The 16,934-nt window shown below is 43.8% G+C and overlaps 1 protein-coding gene across 3 annotated transcripts in view; it reads right to left on the reverse strand.

The window, feature by feature from the left end:
* GRIA1 (glutamate ionotropic receptor AMPA type subunit 1) overlaps positions 1-16,934 on the reverse strand; it is a 122,023-nt gene that overhangs the window by 14,998 nt on the left and 90,091 nt on the right. For all 3 annotated transcript variants that reach the window (XR_015806970.1, XM_014876044.2, XM_014876045.2), the window contains exons 12-13: positions 2,867-3,065; positions 2,124-2,371 (exon numbers count right to left, since the gene is read on the reverse strand). Coding sequence is in view for 2 of the 3 variants with exons in the window: in XM_014876044.2 (XP_014731530.1) it covers positions 2,124-2,371; positions 2,867-3,065 (447 nt within the window). In the remaining variant the exon portion in view is untranslated. The remainder of the gene's footprint in view (positions 1-2,123; positions 2,372-2,866; positions 3,066-16,934) is intronic.

Below are 16,934 nucleotides of genomic sequence, written 5' to 3' on the forward strand. Positions count from 1 at the left end.
TCACAGACCTCCTGCCATCCTGGCTCAGAGCTGTTACTCTGTGGATGGAAGTGAGTGGAGATGGAGAGTGAGTGAGAGACAGGATGACCGTGCTGGACAGACGCCTCATGAACATCACCTTGCTCAGGGCAACCTCTCACGTGCAGGACCCCAGGGGGAAAACAGACACTACATGAGGACTGTAGGGAACTACTGAGATTAAAACAATTAAAACAACAGGAACAAAACAGACACAATGGGACAAAAAATCGACAGGAACTGTTCCAAAGAAACACCATCGGATGGGAAATCAAGCATTCCTCCTTTGCCATTAGGCCCATAAGAAATTTGTTCTACATGCAGCCAGGATGAAAAAGAGGAAACAGAAAGAAATGTTAAAAATTCTTGGAGTCATGCCTAGCAGAGGGATGTTTGAAGTTGCAGAAGTAAAATGATTGATGCGATTTTCTTTCTTGTGGTTTATTTTTCTTAGAAGTATGAAAAATGGCTGTTTCACATGCCAAAAATTACAAGACAGGTAGGATGTTCCTGTTTGTTTTTATAATATCAAAATTAGGATCCGAGGTTGATGTTTAAATAAATAATTAATTAAATAGACTCAATCCTGTATCCTAATTTCCATATTTGCAAGACTGAAAACAAACACTGGAAAGTGTGCAACAGAAAGCATCTCAAAGCTGTGAGAATATGTCCACCTTCAGCTGGAGGAACCTGAGTCATTTCAGAGCCTGAACTGCACTGGGTGCAAGAATTGCCTTCTGGACCATGTGCACTGGTGGTGCAGGTTGTCACCTGCAGGGGGTCACATCAGCTGCTCTAAAGATGCTGCTGATATGGGCAGTGCTGAATCGAGTGTGAGCTGATCTAAGAACTGTAGTAATCAAAATCCTTGGGTCTCGTCCACTACCAGTTCCCACACTTCTGATTCTTTGGGCTGGCTTTGGCTTGGGCACTGTGTGACCAGACAGACCCTTCTGCAAATGGTCATCTGGTAATAATCTGCTTTCTAGAAATCCAGAGATCATGGATTAAATGTCTCTTCATTGGGTTATGTTAGCAAACAACTGTAAGGCCGCACATACACGTCTTGTCAATATGCTTTCATTAATAAATAACTCTGCAATTAATTAAATACATTGGAGTATCATTCTGATTACTTAATGCTACATATCCTGAGATCTAATGGTTTGGTAATCTAATGGTTTGGTTTGGTAATCTAATGTTTTACTAAACCATTGCAACTCATGTTCATCACGATTGTAACGTGAGGAATTGACATGGCAGCTGCCCAAAGGAACCACACTTCTGACGTGTCCAAGGTCACAACATCAGTCTGGACTGTGGCAATGCTGCTCTGAGCAGCACGATGGATGCTCATGTCCTGGAGTGTGGCTGTCTGCAGTGCCCAGGCTCTTCTACTAACTCAGGCCTGGGTTTGTGCTTTTAAAGAGTTCTTCTTTTTAAAGGAAGATCTCTGAAGATACTTCACAGGCCAGTATGCAAAGGCATGTGGCAGCTGCAGATCTGGGCTCAGAAATGCAGTGTTTGTACCCCTTTGGACTTGCTATAAATTTGGTGCTTGCTGGGATCTGAATTGACTCAGGGAATGAAAATGCCGACCCTTTTCAGGGCTTTTCAAAATGGACTTCCCACCTCTTCCAACCAGCATTTCATTTTAGGAAACACCAAAATGCTTTCCCCATGAGAACTCCCTCTGCAAGCATGGATCCAAGTCAGGGTAATCCCATACTCTGCAAAGCTGTGCAGTTCACATGGCACAGGATGAGCGTCCCTTCTGGATCAAGCTCTGTGAAACCAATGGTTACACCACAGCAGCCCCCTGCCATCACCTCATACAGCAGACACATTCATAGCACGTGGATCAGCCAGGATCCAGTTCCCAAATGCAGGGCTTGAAGATTTAGACACTTTGCTGCTCAGTGGGAGCCGGGCATTTTTACTTCCCTGCAGATCACACTGAGCGGTCACACCCCTTTTCCTCCACCTCCCCCCACCTCCTCGCCCCAAGCTTTTGTGATCAACATGGCAATGGAGATTGAACTGTGTGCATACATTGATTTGCTGGGTGGGTTGGCAAGAGGAAGCAAATCCAAGCTACTTACCTCAGCGCAGAGCCCTTTGGCGTTGCAATACCATAGCCTTTGGAGTCCAAGTTACCTCCCACCTTCATGGTGTCGCAGGGCTTCCGCTGCTCGATGTACTCGTTCATTGTGGACTCCAAGAGGTATGCATACTTCCCTTTGGACTTCCTCACCCGGATCATCCCCTCTTCCGTCGTCCTCACAAAAACGGAGGGCTCGGCTGACTTCATGTACGTCCACATCTTCTCAAACACTGCGATTTTGGATCGCTGCGAAGGACAGCAGAAACCCAACAGAAGAGTTAACAGAGGTTTGGGTGCCCCCTGAGATTTCCAGCTTGGACTGAACACACACCCACGCATCAAACAGGCCAAGGAAGGGTTACCCAAAAGGGCTTACAGGATGTTACCACTTCTGCACCAAGGCCCGGATCAATCCCTGATTTTCTGGCCCATATTTGTGTACAGAAGGATTTTGCAGATCAAACCAAGGGCAAATCAAAGCTGGAAATCTGGAGGCAGTTTCATTTGGAGTTGTTCAGAGAAGCTCCTCGGTCATGTGGGGAAGCACACGGATATTCCATATTTGTATTCACAACTACAGAATATCACATGCACTGGAGTCACTGCCAATCTTCTGGCAGGCTGTAACATGGTGAAGGGAAGCAAGTGAAAAGAAACCAGACCTGAGCTGAGGACGAGAGAGGACAGACCTTGTCAAACAAGAAGCTGTGAAAAATGTTTGCATTAAAGTTTCCTTTTTACCCTAAAAAATTCTTTAGTGGAGCCAGCCTCCAGGGTGCCATAGGCGATTTCCGTCTGCTTGGCCAAGTCCTCTGCGCTCTCGATGGGAGACACCATCCTCTCCACGGTGAGGAAGGCAGCCAGGTTAGCTGTGTAGGAGGATATGATGATCAAGGTGAAGAACCACCAGACGCCACCGACTATGCGGCCGGAGAGAGACCTGGGCACAGAGAGGGGAGTCAGACAGGAGCAGGTGAAGGTCTGACAGGTGCAGCTTGCTCTTGCAGGCCCGAGATTTACGTGGCCATTTACCCAAAGTCACGCTCTCCTGCCGCTTCCAAGGAAGCCAGAAGTCTGTCTCAGTTCCTAATTTACTTTTAGAAGTGTTGATGCAATTAGAGTGGGGATAAAAAAATTCACAGTGAAAAGAAAAAGCAATAAACCGAGAGAATTTTCTTTGATTTTCAGTTCCTTTCAGAGTACAATATTAATAATAGGACATGGAGATAATTATGAGGAAGTTTAGCTGTGCAGGGGGCAATGCCCATCAATGATGCCTCTGTCAAGGTCTCTGTTGTACCATGTACCCCTGGCAGGAAGGAGCACCAGCATGGAACCACACCAGACACACAACCCAGCTGTCATCTCTTGGTGAGCTCTTCCATCACCTGAAGTTTAAAAAACAACCCCTGTGTTTTTCTGTAAGACATATTGAAGCTCAAAGCGGAGTTATGGTCTTAATGAATAATTTCCCTACTGACATTCTCTCTTTTGCATTCAGCAGATGGTTAGACAAGATGTTCATAATAATGCTTTAAAATCTAGGTGTTTTGTACTGTCTGCAATCAAATAGCCAATTAACTGTAACCATTCGATAGCTATAGAGGCAAATAAGTCAAGCAGGCATTAATATTAAAATATTTTCAAATAATTCTTAAGAGTGGAAGAAGATTTTAGAATGATGTCAGCATTCAGGCATTCTGTCTAAATTATTTATATGCTCTTTTTCTAGATGCAGAGCACTGTCCCAGACAGAAGGGAACATACAATGCTGTTTGATAAAGCCAGACAGCCTGACTAAGGAGGACCTGCCTGTGAGAAACACCTTGTTTTTTCTCCACGGGGGACCATGTTTCAGCATTGTCTTTCTGCTGATCTGAGTCACTCCACAGAAATATGGTTTATGGGATGGTAACAGAGATATCCCAGTCCAGCTAAGGGCTGAAGTTAGGTGAGATAAATGTGACCATCTTGCATCCCATCTGCAAAGAACACTCAGCCTGCAGGACTGTCAGCACATACAGCTTTACCATTTGTTTCACATTTGGAGAGGGACTGGGGAGGGAGGCAGCTATAGATTCAACTCACACATCTTCAGATTGATGAGGAAGAGGAAAAAAATTAGTCTGGATGATGTGTGCTCAGGGAAGGAAGCGCTCAGAAAAGGCACAGAGGCATTAAACAAAAGGAACAAGATAATGTCAAATACAACAATCTCTGTTGATGAAGGCCACTTCGAGCTGGCAAAATCCATTTGCATGGCAAATAATCACATTCATCTCCAGCTGCAAATTATATAGCCTTTCCTTCCTGATGAAGCTGGGATATTTCTGAGACTCGTTTCAATCCCTTCAGCAGCAGTCAGCCGGATTCCTGCCCCCAGACCCTCGACATCCTGGTGATTTTCACCAGCAGCTATTCCAGGGGCTGCCTGCCCTCAGCTGCAGATGGATTGTGCTTCCTAGCCTCACACCTGGCATTGACAGCATGGAAAATAACTTTGGGGTGTTGAGCCTGAAAGGTAACAGGGAGGGCAGGGGGAAGAAGAAAGAAGAAAGAAGAAGAAAGAAGAAGAAGAAGAAGAAGAAGAGGAAGAAGAGGCTGTTTCTTTCCCCAGGGAGACAGAAGGATGCAGACAGGATTCATGTGTCTCTATGGACTGGCTTCACCTGGTCTCTGCTGCTGGTGCTGCTCATTCCTCCTCGTGGCATGAGGGGGGATGTGCTCACTCTCACAGGCTCTGGAGAAAGGTTAGGAGGTCAGCAGCTTGCTGGGGCTGCCAGCATGGCAGGGGCCTCGTGTGTGGGGTGTTTTGTTGCTGACACTGCTAGTGGGCAATGTTTGCCCTTGCTGCTGGATTGACTTGGAGCTGGAAGCTGTGAACCAAAACTGCTGCGATGCACAGCAGAGAAAACACTCAGCACATGGGATCTGCAGGACACAGCCCTTTTGCTCCGTGGCTGGGCAGCATTTAGCACAGGGGAGAGCTGGCTAGTGATGGAGAATCTGGTTCTATAAAGGATGTAATGATGGTCAGGATAAACAGCACACAAGCAGATGTGATCCCATGAGACATCCCCACGGCCCAGGAGCAGTGGGCACAGGTTGGGTTTCTCTTGTCTGTTCAGACTTAGGCAATGCCTGCTTTCCATGGCAAGTGCTTGCAAAAGCAATATCTGTTACCACCTTGTTCTGCTTCTTCTGTAGAGCCAGCAGACAAACAGCAGTGCCTCCATCATGGGACACATTTGCAAAGTGCCTTTGTAATTTAGGAGATAAAGTCTGATTTCTGACATTAGTGACTTCAACACTAGGAGCTAAAAGCCTGGTCAAAAACCATTGGGACTTAGAATTATGTTTATGCTCTAGTAAGAGCAGTCACAGAGGAGTAGATACATCTTGTACTTTGAAGCCACTGTGAAGTTTTGAAAGTCTCCCTCTGGAGCTAGGTAACAAAAAATGACCTTGCATTTGACTAACAGAAATGTTCTGTAGCTTGAGCCCTGGCTCAAGTTCTTTTCCCTTCACTAATGGGTGTTGTGGGGTTTAAATCCTCTTGCATGGGGACGTGTCCCTGTTCCTGCTCAAGCATAACATGAAGGAATCAGCTCCCTGCTGTGTGGAAAGGAGTCACTAACTCAGCCCCTGCAGAGCTAAGGTGAGACTGAGCACCCTGGTCAGGACTTTAAAGATGTGCTAAGGATCTGTCTATTTGACCTCTGGATTCATTCATGTTTATTATCATCCTAATCCTTGCAAATAGCAGGATCCAAAAAAAAAAAAAAATGGACTAAAATAAGCAAGGGTAACAGTGTAAAAGCCTTTCATGAATGGGGTGCAAAAAGGGGTAAAATATGTAAATAGACCAGACTCTACTTTTTTCAACCTGTGTTATTTCTTCTGCATCTTGACTCTTCTTTCCTACACAATCCAAATTAAGACATCTTGATTTCTTCTCCTATCCCTGCCTGTGCTGTGTAAAATAACACACATATCTCCACTCTCCTCCCTGGCTTGGGATCCTGCCTGTGCCTACCAGAACTGGCAAGAACAGGATGCTCCTTTCCATCATTACCCTTGCAGGAGGAGTAAGTAGTAAATACTCTGCCCTCGTTATCCACAGTGCACAATCTACTTAAAATTAGAGCTGGCTGGGAACCAAGATTTCAGGACCGTGGAAAACTCTGAAATTGTAAATAAGACCTTAATATTCTCATTTGGAATGCAAAGATAACGGTTGCAAATGTCCTCTAAAAGTAGCACTCTGAAAATGGTTGTTTTGGGTCTGTTCAAGCTTTGCCTTTTGCTATTACTTACGGTTTAATTTCTGAAAGGCTAAATGCTATAATTTTAACATGGTCAACAATTTTGTTTCTGCTTTCTCTTACAAATAATTTTCTTTCAGCTTTTATAGTACATTATATCCTTACCTAGTGCAAATATAATTTAAAAGATAATTCTGAAATGTGCTTTTTAAATCTGCCCAATAAAAATACTGCGTATGGCCAAGCTGAAAGTAATAATTTTGATTTTTTTTTTATTTACGTGACTTTTAAAAAACCCTTCTTTGCAAAAGTAACTGCATTTTGCCAGTGGAACACAGAAAGGAATTGTAAGCTTCCTTTGTTGCATGAAGAGATTTGTTCTAATGTTTTAGCCTTAGCATTGACGGATTCATACAGAAATAGAAAATCATGCATCTATAATCTCATTTCTTGAAACAAAATGCAATCCTCAATCAGACAATTTTCTCTTTGATCTTATCCCTCATGGAAGGTAGGGAAAGCCAGCAGGAGTTTGCCTCTGCTTTGCCATCTATTAGAAAAGAACAATACATTTTTGCAAAAAAATATTAACAAGACCATCAGAAAATATACAGAGCAAACCTCATTGGAAAACTGTTCAAGCACCATCTCAGTTCTCTCCCACTTCTCCCTTCCCTCTCTCCAGATCCATTCCTTATGGAGAATTACACCTAAACTGACAGTATTTTAATTAGAAGTGCAAATCTGGGATCCTGAAGCCATAGTTGCTTTGGGAGGATTTCCCAGATTTGCTGTTAAATTCAAGTCTAATAAAGGCTCACTTGCTCAACTGACATATTTGTCACTGAATGAATTTATGCAAAACTGTTGAAAGAAAAGCTCTTCTGTGCTTGTGCTACTGATTGTGGGTCAAACCCACTTTTGGTTTTCTACCCACACAGAGGCTCTTATCTCCAGAACTACTCTGTGAATTTGATACTGATCTAGACAATTCCATGGTTCCATCTGAAATCTGACTTGGTAGTGGATTAATTGCAAACATTTTGCACCAGTTTTGCTCTTATTTTAATCAAATTTTCAATATTAAACTCTGTCAATGTAAATAGCTTTCCTTTTCCTCTGTGTCACACCATCAGGCATGGTTGGTCTCACCACTTTAGCTCTGCTCCTGACCCCAGATCTGCTCAAAAGGCAAAGGAAGAAATTCAGTGTGGGGTTGTGGAGCTGGGATCAGCTCTGGGTGCATCCATCAAGTACAGACTGCAGAGCTTTTATCCTCTTACTCTCTGCTGTGCCATGGAGAGTTTTGAATGAGCTCACAACTGTTTAACACAAAATTCGAGGGATTATAGTGCAAGTTTCTCTGTTCATGTTGCATTACTAATTTTCTTGCCATATGAGTTTGCTTTTGCTTATTATTGAATCCTAGCTCCTGGCACAAGAGTCTGGAGTCCTGACTGCAGTGCTGGGTTTTGACATGCAGTGTCAGAAAACCTTTACTAATACAGAAGTAAGAATGTTTTCCACTGATTTCCATTTACCTCTCTCAGAGGTACAAATTCTTTCTTCATCTCTCACAACTTTTCTACATAGTTAAGAGCTGCATATTTTGGTTCCCTATGGATAACATTAACCAGGGACACAGGGTAAGGATGCACAGGTACTGGGAGTCCCATGCTGGCTCTGTCCTGGTTTTTTTTCTCTGCTCTATCTTTTTCTTCCTTTTCTTTTTAACAAGAATTTTAAAATTCTTGTTAAAAAGAAAAGGAAAAAAAATAATTGGGGCTTCTTAACTTTTGTGTATGGGCTGGAGATCTGCTCTTGTGATTTCAGGCAAACCCTGCCAGCCCATCTGACTCCCAAAGCCAACATGCTGGAAGGAGGCAGTATGGATTATGGAATCCCAGCAGAAGTGCTTTTAAGAATGGGCCCTGTGGATGATCATGGTGTAAATATTGCATCTACTGAATGTGAACTCTGCAAATACACAGAATCTCCCAGATTCAGTGGAGGGATGCATATCTGTGAGGTGTTAATTATAAATCATGGTTTATTTACTGTTTCTTTCTGCCTAAGCTAATGGCTTTGGGCAGCAGTCTACGCTCCCTCTCCTACTGTTTCATCTCTTCTTTTGCAGAATATGTTGGCACTTTTTTCCCCTTCAATTTCCCTTTAATGGGCAAAACCTCATTCTAAAATGAGTTTTCCTGCTTAGTCAGAAATGCATCATGCCACTTGTGGTTCTCCAGTCATTGGGCCTTGGATTACTGCAGTGCTAAGTATAAGCATGACTGCATGGAGCAGCTTCGTGCTGTTTTTGAGACATTCACTTAGCAATCTGACAGGCAAGAGGAGCCTAAGCCTAATCAGAGGACAAGCATCCAGGAGCTGGGCTTTTCTGTGCCCTGTGAAGCCCTGCACCTTTATGGGGTCCTGGATAGCTTACTTCATCTTTCTAATTTAGTTCCCAGCTGTGGGAGAAGAGGATGAATCACATTTATGAACCTGTCCTGGGTGGGTGGCCTGAAGTGCTGGCCACCAGGTGGAATTTACCTCTGAGCTGCTGCTTTGCCCAATTCCCCTTCCTGAGCCACTCCATCCCAACAGGCAGAGGCAGCACCAAACGGGCCCAGCCATGCAGGGGGTGATGTGTGCACCCCACAGCACTTTGCAGGTTGTGCCCTTCTGCGTCCTCAACTGCCCAAAAACGAGCCTGGGAACACTCAACAAACACAACTCACCTGTTCTACTAGTGGGGTGTTGGAAGCACTAGATGCCAAGCAAACTGACATGGACTGGCATGGGCAGCAAGCCTCTTCAACTTCAGCAGCACCCATAAAAATACTCCAACAGAGCAGAACTGCAGCACTGAGGTAAATCCTTCACTTGAGGGACCTGCCATCCCTGCACAGCATCCCTGGCTGCTGAAATGAGATGTTTAACCCTAAAAATGCAGGATAATACACCCAACTCTTCAGAGGGGAGTTAAAAACAGTACAAATGCAGGGTCAGGGTAGAGGAATGAGGTGGAACCCTAAGAAAAAATAAGAGTGTAGCTGCACTCTGCACTCTACAAGGCAGAGAGGTAGATCTGAAGGCAGGCACAGTCATCCTCTGAAGTACAGGCACCTTGTCCCTTTCCCTGTTGCAGGCAGGTTGGTTCAAGGGATGAATGTTTAGATAGTGATTTGCTGAGGAACACGTGGTCACTTTGGGCTGCTTGGCAGCTCCACAGAAAGGCAAAGCCATCTCTCTTCTGCTGTTTTTGCCAGCTATCGCTACAAGGAATAAAACCCCATCTCTTGTCATGCCTTTAAGCAAAAATTTCACAGTAGAAAAGGCTCTTCATGTATTTTTCTCACTCTGATGACATTTGTCCACTTTGCTGAGAAAAACTCACAAGGTGATAAGCATAAAATTTTGTCAGAAGCAGTTGCAGGAGAGCCCCAGGAGATTCATTATTCAGGAACTTCCACAACCTCGGGTAGCCCCAAATTTAACAGCACTCATCCTTCTTTTTGAACAACAGCCTATTGTGCCAATGTCCTTTACTGAGTTGCTGGATTCCATATGGTCTCCCACAGTCTCTTCTTCAAAGTCTACTTGATGAAAAAGCTTTTTTTCCCTCAAAGATTTAATATGTTTTGGATTATATGCCATCAGTTCTTCCTTTTTCCAAGATCCTCTTTAGCCATTTACATTTGCTCACACGAGAGCTCCATTTCTGAGACTTCTGGGCAATAATGCTACCATAACCTAGTTCAGACTTCTTCCAAGGTATCTTGCCTTGGTTCAGTTTGCTTTAGTTTTTTTCCCTGTCTTTAATCAGATTTCCCAATCTGATGAGAGAAAAGCTTTGCTCTGGAAGGAGAGTACTTTTTGCACTGGAAGATATTCAATCTGGCAATATTTCCAAATATTCCCTTCATTTTCTCTTTCATTTCTAATTTAAAATGTGATTCCTCACCAAGACCATACAAGCTGGATTTTCTCTAGTTTCAGTTTTGAGCCTTTCTTTTTTATATGGGGACATAATACATCTCATAGCAGTGGTGAGGAATGAATCTGCTCTCCCCAGACAGTGTTTTTAGAAGAGCTTTATGTGCACAGGTGTGCCTGTCTTTTAACATTAAAACTCCCAAACTGTAAAGGGAAAACATGTTCAGTGTTTCTGCTGCCACTATTTCACCTGCTAAGATCCATTTGGTTATTTTTTTGTATTTTTTTAAGGCTTCAGAAGCACTGCTGAGATGAAAAGCTGCCCCCTCCCTCTGTTTTCCTCTCTGTAGCCTGAGATTTTGCTTCTTATTGCAAGCTTCAAAAAATGATAGAAGAGAAAATTCCTCCTATGGGAGAGCATCCTGTGCACTTGGCTCCTGCAGCTGGACCCTCGTGGGCTCTTCATCATGTCTCACACCTATACACAGGGTACAAGTGCTTGTTTTATTGCTTTTTCCTTTCACCATATGAGGACTCATCTCCTTCCTTTCTACTCCTCTGTTCACACACTCGCCTTCTATTACTCCTCATCAGACTGAGTTGGGAGAATTCATTAGTGTATAAAACATGCTTTGAAGTTGTCCAAATAACGGTGATGTAACACTTTTGCAGTTCTATAGACTCTTTTATCTGAAGATCAAAGTAGTAAGTTATGATTACCATGATTGGATTATTGCTGCTTAGCCTTTGGATCTGAGGGTAAGCAGCAACTCCTCTGGGTAGGCACTAATCAGAATTACTGCATGATTTTATTAAATAGATTGAATGCCATCAAGTGTGCTGCTGCTGTTTAAAGAAAGGGCTGAGTGCATGAGCTGTGTGCCCTTTCCTGCCATCTGAGCATGAATCAGCTGCTCTCCAGCTGCTCCTTTGACCCACGTGAAAATGGAAGGAAGATAAGAGAGCATGGAGGACTTCAGAGGTGACACCACGCTCTGCCCTCTCCATCTCCAGATCCCGCCCAAGCATACAAGGATTTTTGCCCTGATTTCTTAGCAGGACCCACATTTTGCTTTTCTCAAGCCTTTCACAATGGATGACACAGTATCTCGATCTATTTCAACAAATTTGTCTTTACCTGCTAACCATCTTGGGGTGTCACAATGTGCATTGCTCAGTGAACAAATGCATGCCTGAATTTTTCATGAAAAGGGGGTATGGTGCCTCCCCAGTTACATGGACAAGTAGTTGGGATGAAATCTGAGACAAAAGCAGAATAGGACCAATAAATGCCAAATTCCATTGGAATAAGGACAGAACTCTGAGGCTCCCAGTGGAAGGCCAGCTGTGGGGGTGATACCAGCAAAGAGCAGCTGTGGATGCTTTCTGTGCTTTGTGAGCCAGAGTAATTTAAATCAAGGAGTTCAAAGCTCATTCGAATGTGTATCCAGTGAGTGTGCACATGATATCTCAGTGCTGATAAAAGTAATGCACAGCATATGGAAGAGTTTTTTAAGTGGGGCTTCCCTGTGAAAACATGCTCAGGACTTCCCATCTTAGCTACAATATTTTTTTGGAGTGCCAACATGAAATCAGTGTGTGACAGGCAGCCTTGCAGAGGACACCACCTCAGGGAGGTGGAGGCTGTTCAGCTCCTCACAACCCTTATTCTTTGCCAAAAACACTTGGCAGTCAATATAACTATTAGAGAGAGACAACCATGCAGTGTCCTGACTGCAGACCCCAGCTGAGCCCAGTGCTCAGGAATAACTCATTAACCAGAGGAAAGGAAATGGAGAACAGTCTGCTCCTCTTAGTGACTGAAAATCAGCAAGTCTGACCACAGCATAACAGGGTGTCCCTGGAGGCTCAGAGTCCCCTGCTGCAGTCAGGGAGAAGGCTGTGAGTGCCAGCCCTGTAAATCTTAGTGCTCCTCACCATCCTGAGTCAGTGCCCAGCATTAGAAACACAAACAGCACCTGCCAGGTCCATGCCAGAGAACACAGAATGGTGTGGGTTGAGAGGGATCTTAAAGTTCATTTCATTCCAATCCTCTGCCATGGGACACCTGTCACAGGTTTCTCCAAGCTCCATCCAACCTCACCTTGAACATTTCCAGGGATGGGGCAGCCACAGCTTCTCTGGGCAACCTGTGCCAGGGCCTCAGCACCCTCACAGGGAAGAATTTCTTCCTAATATCTATTCCAAATCTACCCTCTTTCAGATAAAACTTCCCAAGATATTAAAAAAAGCCGGGAAATGCACTTTCCCCCCTGCTATTTTCAACTTTGTTTTCAACGAAAAAACAACGAGAAACATTTATTTAGTCCTGAGGAAAGAAATTGCAAAAGTATTTTTAGGCTAATATATCTGCTTTTAGATGAAGTGTTTGATTACTTATTTTAAACACAGCTGGTGGAACGATTAGTGAATCTGTCACTCAATGGGAGGAGGAGTTTCAGCAAATTTTTTGCTGTCCCCCAGCAACCTCAGTGCTGAAGGCCCAAAGTCAGAGTTGTGGGAGAGTGATTAGATATGCCTGATAGGGAAAGCAACCTGAGGAAGTGGCTTACAGCTCAGTGGAGGAAGCATTCATTACCTCTGCAGCATTTAGACATTTTCAGATGGCAGAGTGTGCAAATTCGAAAGATTAATTTTTCCTTTACAGAAGAAATTGCATCTTTCCAACAATGCTTTCTCAGTTGGTTATTTCCTCCTTCTGAGTCCTCTGTATCCTTCAGCATTTTCCCAAATAAAAAAAAGGATAGCAAGGATGATTATTTTAAAAGAATTTCCATTTTCCCCTGGCTGCCACACTCTGGTTGCCATGGAAGTGCGCAGACTCCAAAGGGATAGTTTAGTTGGATATTGTGCAATTTGTCAAGCTGTTCCTCTGGTGAGTCACTTTCCCTGGTAAGTACATTTTAGAAATAAGTGTGGTCATCAGTTCCTGGTGATTTGCAAGTGCTGGTGTTACCCTGTGACCTGAATTTGCTCTCCCTGGACATAATTAACTCTGCCAGGTAGAGATAATTGCAACATCATTTGATACACTTTTATAAGGCAAAGAGATTTTTCCAGAAGTCAAAGTCTTGATTTTCTTACTTTTATTCTCAAAGAAAGTCAGCTCACCAGTTCAAGCAAACCACCACAAATAAATTAAACTGAACTTTGTCCCCAGAGAATCATTAAAGTTGGCAAAGCCTTCTAGGATCATTGAGTCCAACCATCACCACAGCACTGCCATTAAAATTCACCATTAAACACATCCCCAAGTCCACATGCACATGCATTTTGAACACTTCCAGGGATGGCAATTCCACCACTTCCACCACTGGGCAGCCTATTCCAATGCCTGACCACCATTCCAGTGAAGAATTTTTTCCTAAACTTTAATTTCAACCTCTCCTGATGCAATTTGAGGCCATTTCCAAGGCAGATGCTTGGAGTGCCAGAGAAGATGCTTACTGAAATCACGAAGAGTCATCAGATAAATACCCCTGCTCAGCCTTCTTTTCAGGAAGGAATTAAATTCCTTTTGATGGCTAAATGCAGCTGGTTCTAATTTCTCTAATGCGAAATTTTTAGCAAAATAAGTAAGTACCCTGCAAATGTAAGTTTACAAAGGATGGAACAGAAATAATTTCCTTGAAAAAAAATCCAAATCGAACCTCTAACTAAAAGAAAGAAAACAACACCAAAAAACCAACAAAAAAACCCAACACCCAAACCAAAAACCCTCAAAACATTTTTTTTTGTTCTAATCAATTTCTGATTTAGATTTTGCCCAAAAATTGGATAAAACCTTTCAGCATTGGGAAGATCTTGCTGAAATTTAAAAGTGCTGCTGTCTTTCAAAATTGGAATTCTCCTGTGACTTTTTTCAATTGGGCTAAAAAGACATGCAAATAAACAGGAAAAAGAGCAGAGGAAAATGCTCAGCATTGATTACAGGTACATAGTAAATACCTTGTTTGCTCTTCCCCTGACAAACCACTCAGATGGAATGCAGCAGAGAGACTGAGGAGTGCAGTGAGCACGAGCAGCCTGTGTGGATCAGCCAGAGCACTGTTTCCATGTCACAAAAAACAAATAACGATGTCCACAAGATGCATATAAATAATAGATTGAATCTATTGACTGGAGAGCAGCCAGCATCTATCTCTCCCCTTCCTGCCTGGGAGTGCAGTCATTCATCATCTCTGCCAGCAAACCTCCCTGCTCAGCACAGCCAGCCCCAGCCAGGGGTCACTGCTTGGCACAATCCACTGCACCCTGCAAAGCCTCTGGACTGTTAACTCTTTAACCCTGTTAGCTCTTTATCCCTGTTAGCTCTTTATCCCTGTTAACTCTTTATCCCTGTTAACTCTTTACCCCAAGCCAGCTGGAGGGTGGGTTGTACCTCATGCCATGTCCCCTTGCACACATTAAACCCCACAGTCTTATAGGGCACACTGGTGTGACCCGAGTATTTCTCGGGTCCTGCCTTGTCCAGAGGAGCACAGAGGCTCTCCCTGCTCATGCAGCCCTGCTGATGCCCCCCAGACATCCCCTGTCCAGCCTGGACACAGATGGGATGAAAGCTTCATCCCCCATTTCACTGCCAGCACGGGCTGACCACGACATCTCCAGCTCTGTTCTCAATGAGACAGATTACCATGAGGGATTTCAAGCTGTGTCGTGCAGGTGTTGATGCCTTGGGTTTTAGCTTTTATATTTTTCAGAATCTCTGATGCTTAGTGTGTAACTCTGAAACTTCATATTAGGTGTTAGTAAGTTCTCTTCACGGGGTAGTTGGACAAAACAATTCTTTTCTAGCTGGAGAATCAAGGACAGCTGGTACCCAAAAATCAGAAACAATGGCTAAGGGAAGGGGGCAAGGCAGGGGGCTGAGACTTCATAGCCTGGGGTTGTGGTTGGATAATTGACCCCAAGATGTAGATGAACCAAAACTTATAAAAGTGTAAAAACTCATGACCAGGATCCACCTTGGATTTGATTTGGGTGTAGCCCCCACTGGGGTCTTACTCTGCACAAGGTGGATCCTTTCAATAAATTCCTATTTTACCTCTTTTACTCTGTCCAGTCTCTGTTCCAGCTCAATCTTTCCAGGCAACAGTATCACGACATAATACCCTAGTGTGCCATGAGATGAGTATGCATTTTCCTTCTTCTCATAGTAGATTTTGATCTGAATTCAAAATATGTATACTTTTTGTTTCAACAATAAAGAGAGGCTCCAGGAAGTTGGGGCAATTTTTGAAGATCTTTATTTAATTTTCCTCTGTCAAGGCACAAAGGATGTCTGCATTCACCAGGTGATATTGTGTGATATTCATCCACCTGCCAAACCTGAGATGGGACAAGATTCCTACAGTCAACTCACCTGAGAGTAACTGTCTATTCTATCCCATGGCATTTTCAAGTGAAGAATAAATGTCTTTCTGGAAGATCTGTTTTAACCAAATGTATTTCATTTTAGTCAAACATAAATTTTCTGAGTCACAGGAAGAGTAACTGGATTAAATTTAATAGCCTCCAATACACAAGAAGTCACTTTTGGGCTCAAACCATATGAAGCAACACATTTTGTGATAACAAAAAATAGAAGATCAAGATAGGAAGCTGACATTTTGCTGTCTGTTTTTCCTATCCTTTTCACAACAGTCAAATTATTTATTTTGCAGAAAATGATGGAGAAGAGGAAAAATTCTGATGCCTTGTTTTGCTGCAGAGGAGGTTGGGAAGCCCCAGCATCCCCTCAGTCTCCTTCTCAAAGGCCTCAAGTCCATCCTAAACAAGGAATGGCAGCAATGTGCTGGACTTTGGCAAGGTCCTGCTCCCCACAGCTGCTACACACTGCGGTTATTTTGAGCTCTGAAGACAATTTATCAAATTACAGTTCTGAAAATGGTACAATGTGAGTCACATTTACTTCACATTTTTCTTTCTACGAGCTCTCGCTATTGGCTGTGGGTTATTTATTACCTCTGATGCCTGCTCTGAGAAGCTCCTTTCTGGGTCTGTATTTCACATTTAATGAGTGCTTTTGCAATTTCATGACCGTTTTCTGAAGCTAAGGTGGCACTTTGCAAAGCTTAATGGTTTATGGCCCGTTTCAGACTTCACTGGTTGCTGCCTGTCACTGTGGAGCTGTGCACAGCTCTGAGCTGCTGCTTCTCCCTGACCCTGCTGGCCACCAGCCCCTGCTTGGAAAGCTCTAAGGGCAACAACAGGGGCTGTCTCACCTCAGCCAGGACTAGTTAGTCCATGTGGTAGGGACAGTTCCACACCCAGTGGGGCCACTGGTCAGTGATGGTGCACCACGAACTCCAGTGGGAAATGTCCCAGAGCTCACAGCCCCCTTGGTCTGAAGCCATGAATTTACCATCGAGGCATTCCTTTAAGGATTCCAAAGGATGGATTCCTTGCTCATGCTCATGTTTCAGCATCCAAAGGCACAACACAGACAGCCACAGCTCCAGCTGGGACTCTCCATGGCTGGTTTCTGCCTGCCCTCTGTCTCATTCACCCAGTTGATGCCTAGACATGAAGGCTTCAGAGCTTCAAGGATACCAGCTGAGCTCCTGCAAAGGGACTGTGAG

The sequence above is a fragment of the Sturnus vulgaris genome, chromosome 15 (genome assembly GCF_052056855.1).
Source record: "Sturnus vulgaris isolate bStuVul1 chromosome 15, bStuVul1.hap1, whole genome shotgun sequence".
NCBI lineage: Eukaryota > Metazoa > Chordata > Aves > Passeriformes > Sturnidae > Sturnus > Sturnus vulgaris.